The sequence below is a fragment of the Condylura cristata genome, unplaced genomic scaffold, assembly GCF_000260355.1.
Source record: "Condylura cristata isolate star-nosed mole 26May11 unplaced genomic scaffold, ConCri1.0 scaffold00003, whole genome shotgun sequence".
NCBI lineage: Eukaryota > Metazoa > Chordata > Mammalia > Eulipotyphla > Talpidae > Condylura > Condylura cristata.
Window position 1 is genome coordinate 33,351,924 of NW_004567104.1, and position 6,988 is coordinate 33,358,911.

The 6,988-nt window shown below is 44.7% G+C and overlaps 1 protein-coding gene across 1 annotated transcript in view; it reads left to right on the top strand.

Annotated features, from left to right (window-relative positions):
- The window catches only part of LOC101624230 (immunoglobulin-like domain-containing receptor 1), a 9,130-nt gene extending 2,633 nt beyond the window's left edge, over positions 1–6,497 (top strand). Inside the window, exons 3-5 of the mRNA XM_012730473.1 lie at positions 1,202–1,333; positions 1,555–2,375; positions 6,456–6,497. Coding sequence (XP_012585927.1) covers positions 1,202–1,333; positions 1,555–2,375; positions 6,456–6,497 — 995 coding nt within the window. The remainder of the gene's footprint in view (positions 1–1,201; positions 1,334–1,554; positions 2,376–6,455) is intronic.
- Positions 6,498–6,988: the final 491 nt, after the last annotated feature.

A 6,988-nucleotide genomic window follows, 5' to 3' on the forward strand; every position in this document is an offset into this window, starting at 1 on the left:
CACTTTCTGCATGTAGCAAAGCACCCACGTATGTTTCCTGCATGCGTGGATAGACAGGTGCCTGGGCACCACATGGCACTGAGTCACAATGGACTCAAAATAGAAAGTTGTGAACAAAAACAATGAAATGCTTTTGTTTTTAATTTTCACTCTCTGGGGGTTGTGTGCTCTAGACCAGCCACACCTAAACGACTGGGGTGACATTTCTATGGCTCCTGTTTGCTGTTTAATGTTACTTGCTCTGCTCTGAAAGGAAATGGTATTTCCCTTCTCCCTTTTCTGCCCCTCACCTCCCCCATTAGAGATTCCACCAACTTAGGGAAAACCCCAGAAGTTAATAAGGCAAGGAGAAGAGTAGAAAGGAATCCCTGGGATCCACTTCAGCTTTTTGCAAATTCTTGTCATCTGCCCATTGCTTTGTTCAGACCCAGGGCTGGTCTGCCCCTCCCTTTACCAGTAATTCTGCCCATCCACCTCAGCATCTACATCCTTTTCTTTTTTTCACTCTGAGCAGGTGTCCCTGAGCTTCCCTGGCAGTCCCACTCATGGAGCCCTTTGCATCTGTACTGTCTATATTTGGCTTGTGGCTCAAGGTCTTGTTGACCTGTGCCTGAGATTTCATCATCTGCTAGCACCATGTATTTAGGTGACCCTGGGAATGGGCAGGATGATGAAATATTTTTCAGACTAGGATGTCAGTTTTTTAAAAATATTTATTTATTTATGCACACAGAACTGGGGTACAGGCCAGAGGTGCAGGGGTGGCAAGAGGACTCACCCGAGACAGAGTGGGGAGCAGAATAGGCAGATCGACAAAGTACACTGCTAAGGGGAGCAGCAGGTGGGTCAAGAGAGGTCTGCCATGCCATGTGGGTCACCTCTGGGGCAGGGATCGAACTCATGCCGGAGTGGCTTTAGTTCATAGTGCTGGGCGTTAACCTGCTGCACCCCAGGGAGGGCCTAAGATGTCAAATTTTAAGAGCAAGGGTGCAGGACTTGCACTCTTGCCTAGGAAAATTATTCTCAGCTCCTTGCCAGAGCAGCAATGAATCTGCTATTCCCTTACTACTTATTCTTGTGCAATAACTTTGAGGAGAGATACTATGGTCTCTTGGGAAGGCTGCCAGGTGGAGAGAAGTGAAGTGGAGGTCTGGGCCTCGCCCTGGCTGAGGGTCTGCCTTTCTCCTTCTCCCCCCTGCAGCCCTGGCCCGCCACCGCTACCTGAAGCAGGCTCAGGTTCTAGGCCCTCAGCTGATGGAAAAACCCCTGTACTGGGGGGCGGACAGGAGCTCCCAGTTTTCATCTTATCCAATGAACCCACTGCTGCAGCGAGGTAAACATTGCCAGAGATGTGGGGGTGGGAGAGGGCAGAGGGCAAGGGTAGGAACATGGGCTACATCAGGGCCCCTCGGGATAAATAGGGTGTGGGCATCCTTATGATTGGTGATGGGAAGCGGTGGTCCATGCTGAATAATGGGGCACTTTGGTCCCCTGATCCTGAGGAGCACGTTCTGGCCAGGCATTCTGCATGTTCTTGTCCTTGTTTCCATCCAGATTTGTCCCTGAGATCCAGCCTCGCACAGATGCCAATGACCCAAACTGCCACTTCCCCGCCCATCCCCAGTGGGGTCCTAGACTATTTGGAGAAAGAGCTGCGGAACCTCAACCCAGCCCAGCCTCTGGCCTTTGACCCTCAAGCCAGAGCTGGCCATCCCTGCAGCATGCTGTCCTCCCTGGGCTCTGAGGTTGTGGAACGCAGAATTATCCACCTGCCGCCGCTGACCAGAGGCCTGCCTTCTTCACAGAAGACCAGCAGCTCCTCCCACCAACAGTGGCACACCCCGATCCCCACTGGACCCTGGGATCTGAGGGAGGGGAGAAGGCAGCACTACTATCCTGATTTCCGACAGGATTTTCAAAACCGGGAACCCAAGCGCTGGGTGTCGCAGCAAAGGGAGCTGAGCCAGCTGCGGAATAGAAGTCATCACAGCTCCAGGCTGCAGGGTTCACCCACGCCCTGGTCAGACAGGGACAGCCTCAGTGATGGCCCCTCATCCAGTGAGGCCCACTGGCAGTCTAGTCAACCTCCTCTCAGGAGCAGATACCCAGAGAGACCCCACAGGCCCAGCCCCAGGGAAGGCATCCGGAGACACCAGAGACGCAGGCCTCGAAGCTACTCCCCTCCATTGCCTTCAGGCCTCAGTTCTTGGAGCTCAGAAGAGGAAAAGGAGAGACAGCCCAGGAGATGGGGGGCCCACCCCCGTCGTCGCTCACGGTCTCCAAACTGGCCTGAGGAGAAGCCACCCAGCTACCGCTCACTGGATGTCATTCCAGACAAGAATGGCAGGAAAAAAGGAAGTGTGGAGAGGCGCTTGGTGAGCCTGGGGCACTCAGTTGAGGGTCAGATATGGGGAGAAAGGAACCTTCAGCCAGGCTTGAAAGTAGCTGACACAGGCCCCCTCACAGACCACCGCTGAGGGTACCTTTCCCCTTTTTGTACAATTTGCCCTCTGGGCTTGGTGAGACCCCTTGTAGAACTGAATGTGAAGCCGTGAGTGTAGACAGCAGGGGAGGGTCTCGGTGCTTGCTGCTTATAAAGTACCTTCTCATTCTTGGTCTTACCCAAGAGGCTGATCAGGCAGGCCCAGCATCCCCCCTCCCTATTCACAGATGAGGAAATGAGATGCGGAATAACACAGCACCTTGTGAGTAGTGGAACTAGACTTGAACGCAGGCCTTCATGACTAAGGCTTTACTTCCTGTCATAGCCGCCTTTCTCTACTTAGCAACCGTATTTCCATACCCCAAATTAGAACAGACTGAAGTGTGTTCACTTCACTGTGCACACTTTGCAAACCAGAGTGCCAAATTCTGTTGTGTTCACGGTACATACGTCCTTGTGAGACCCTCACAAAAGTAACTCTTTGAAAAACAAAAGAAAACTTGATATCCCAATTCTGGGCCAAGATTTCAGAAGCTTGAGTAGGCAGAGTGGTGATGTGTGCCAGTGATAACCTTAAGAGGGTGCAAAGAAGGACGCAAATCTTCTGGGCCTTTGGTGTTCTTCAGATGTGACTTAAAAATCACTTTTTATGATGAATATATCCACATGATAGTATTCCCTCAATGTTGTCACTTTGCAGAGTTGTGCTGCCATTGTTCAAAAATAGCCATGAACTGCCTTCAGGGTCAACTTATAAATTACCCATGAAAATCGATTTCATTTTTTAACAAAAGTCCTTTCTGTTTTTGCTTCAGTTGAGATAAAGGGGATGTAGTAGACTTAGAAAGTTCCCCGAGTTGTGGGTATTGTGTGGATAAGAATTTTAGTCTCTTGTACATGTCAAGGGATAACTGTCATTTGGAAATGCAAGTTCTGCTGATCTGTTTAAGAACCAGTCACACACAGGACATGTGCAAAGGAGCAGGACACTTAAAATAGTCACAGTGCTGGCTTTTTCAGAAAAGAAATGTCTTATGAGACTATACATGAGTAAGGTAGCAGAAGCCTGCAGGCATTTGTGAAGTAATTACTGACAATTAGAGCATATTTTCACAGACATCCCATGAGAGGGAAAAAACCAGCAAAAATGAAAACCAGGAGTGTCACTCCTAAGTGGTATTGAACTGTGGACATAGATATAACATCTCTCTTAATCCTTACAACATCCTGTGAGGTTTATATTATCTTCATTTTACAGTGGATAATTTTCCACGTTCCAGTTTAAAAAAAAAATTGCTCCCTGAGTGAAAATATGAAATCAGTCAGGGCCAGTACATCTACTATGACTTTATTTGTAGAGCAATTAAATGATCTCTTCATTGTAATAGAAAAATGTAATTGAACAGTCAGGTTTTGGCTCAAAATCTGAGTGCTATTCACAGTTTTTTTTCTTCATGTTAAATTAGGTGGTTTCTTGTAAATGGGAGAAGGGTAAAATGAATACCAGGTATGTTTTGCAGACACTGGGATAAACCATTTTCAAATCTCACTTCATTTAATCCTTGAACCAGCCCTGTGAGGCACAGGCCAGCTAAAGTGACCTACCCAGGAGACAATGCCATTGGAGTGAAACCAGGGCTTGAGCACAGCCCTCTGATTCTCAAGCCTGTGCCCCTATCAATAACTCATGCTGCCTCCCTAGAGAAAGAGAAGGGACTCAACCATGCAGGGTCACTGATGTTTTCTACTGATTTTATTTCATCCCATTTTATGAAAGTATCACAGCTTTCTTTATCATCGAGAGGTACACAGGAATAATTCACAAGCGAACCCAATATTAAGTCGTTAAGTTCCTCTTGAGAGGCAAAGATTTCACTCAAGATACTTTTAAAAGCCATGATTGTTTTGGAACTCTCTGAACTTACCTCCTAAAGAGTTATCATTTTACTTTTATCACCTTCACTGACCATACATATTCAGAGTGAACAGAAGCCCAGAACAAAGCTTGATTTGAAAGACTCCCTGATTTGAAGGGCACAGTATTTTGTTAGTAATTTGAACTGTGAATGCCTTTAGTGGAGGCTGAGTTTCCTACTTCTCCCCTTTCCTTGGCGCGACTGATACTTCCCTAGCCTCTGACGTCACTGGCATTGCCATTTAACTCCAGAAGTTATAATACAATCCGGCCACTAGATGGTGATCTTTGATTACGCATTACATGAAGTTGACTCCTTGAGTTAGGATGCATGACTGTTTTCTTAAATGTTAAACTTTCAGCAGTAACAGCTTATCATAACGTTTCAGAAAATACTTTTTCTAAATATGTTATTAAATATTCATATCAATATAAATTAACCAGAAAAAAAAAAGCACTGACTCACATGGAGACCTTTTCTCTCAAGAATAACATTTACTAAGTAGATTCCAGCAGAGACTTCTACACGATTTGTTAGGAATCTGAAATAGGTAAGAACCATTCCCTATACATTGTCCATTAGAAAATGCCGTATTTATGTTGAAGGATTTTCCGGAACTTCAAACTTCAAACTCTAGTGTCTTCCAGTAGTGGTACCTGTTTCCTGGTCTCTTCAAATGGACTTTCTATCTTGCCCTATCAGAAAAGAGCTTTTACAAAAGGTGTTTCTGTTTTGTTGTGAATTTGAGCTTTACATACCTATTTGAGTACATGTGAAAACTACTGCATTTTTTTCTCTCAATGCTAAGCTCATCCTAACTGTAGAAAATTCAAAATAATCTTTTCTACTTTTCTTGACTCTGATTTAATTTACAAAGTGTTCTTTTAGATTGGGGTACTTAAATCTTTTACTTCCAATAAAAGAATCTATTATCCAATAATGTCTAGATTTTTCTTCAGTCAGCACTAGACAACTTCCTTTGCCCCATCGTTTCCTTTCCTCTGTATCAAAAAGCAAGCATGCCACAGCATTTTGATTAAAAATCATGTCCCCTAAAATTCACTTTCCTGGTAAAGTGAAAACTACATTTTATAGCAATATATATATGCACGTTTTGGGACAGATACCTTATTTTGCCATTTCAAATAAGAAAGGTCAAAATCATAGACTCTGACTGTAGATATTCAAAACTTATATTAAAAAATGGTCTTTAGGGCCTCTCTGGTGGCACAAGGCATTAAGCCCGCAGCCACTTCAACATGAGTTTGATCCCCGGTCAGGGAAGTGACCCACATGGTGCAGCAGACCTCTCCTGTCTTGCCCTCTGCACTCTGCAGCAGTATATTTTCTGCAGCAGTATATTTCAGTCAATCTGCCTGTTCTCCCCACTCTGTCTCTGGTGAATCCTCTCTCACACACACATACTGCACCTCTGGCCTTCACCCTAGCTCTTTTATCCATAAATAAATAAAATAAATCTTTTCTTAAAATCCCTAAAATAATGTGAGAAATGTAAACCATAGTCCTAACTCTTATAGAGCATGTTAAAAACAAAACAGAAAAAAGCTGAAAGGTCAAGTGGATGAAAAGTCATTGAGTTTTGTCAGTAGGAGATCACTACTGATCTTTGAAAAATAACTTCAGAAAAATACTAACATATGAAGGTAAAGTTTTTAGAATGGGCTGAGAAGGGGTGGTTCAGGAGAATATAAATAAGCAAGGGAAAACCGAGCCCTGTCTTCATGAATGAATGGTAGAGGACCAGGAATGGAATGGACTACCTGTTCTTCAGGCTAAGGAAGACTTGAACATCTTAAAAATCAGCAAAAGGCAGAGTGAATGAGAGAGTGAGCAATGATAAGACTTAAAGGTGTCTGAGGGTGGCTAAAGGTAGAAAAGGAGACAAGCCTAAGCTCAGGGGAGAGAAGAGACTGAACTCAGGCTTCATGAAGAATCATGTATTTTTCAGGTTCAGATGTGCTGTCCCAGCTAACGCTCACCTAGGATTTACATCAGAATCTAGCACCCCATGTAGTCTATACACAGACAGTAGAGCCCAGCTGACTGGATTTGTGTGTGTGTTTTCTATTCCTCAGGAGAGAAACAGCTCCCACAGTGGAAGGAGTGTGGTCATTTAGTCATCAGCAGCACGACTATGGCTACGTCTCAGCTCCCACATGTCATCAGCATCACCTAGATTTCCAGCTGACTTGGAAGGTTCATTCCTACTGACCTAGGAGGGACAATGCAAGCCTGTGTCTAATGGTTTTGGCTTAAATTTTGAGAATCAAATAGAGTATGAAAAACAAGAGTTTGAGGAGTTAATGACTGTAGTTTTAGCTTTGGTTTGCATGCTGCAATTTAGACAGTCTATGACCAGTAATGCATTCTAGCTGGGATGTGCCCTCTCAGGAACTTAGCCTGAATCTTCAAGTAGGTTAAACTGTGCAAACCATGACTATTCTTAAAGAACTCAGGAATATTCTAGAAGAAATCAAACATGTTTCAGGAGCAGGGACTCTATTGAGTATTATAGGGAAATTTCCATGGGCCCTGGCTTCCTCTGTAGCTTATCTAGAGGATCCCTCCAGGTTCCGAGTCTACCTTGCTGCCCCACGTTTCCTGGACC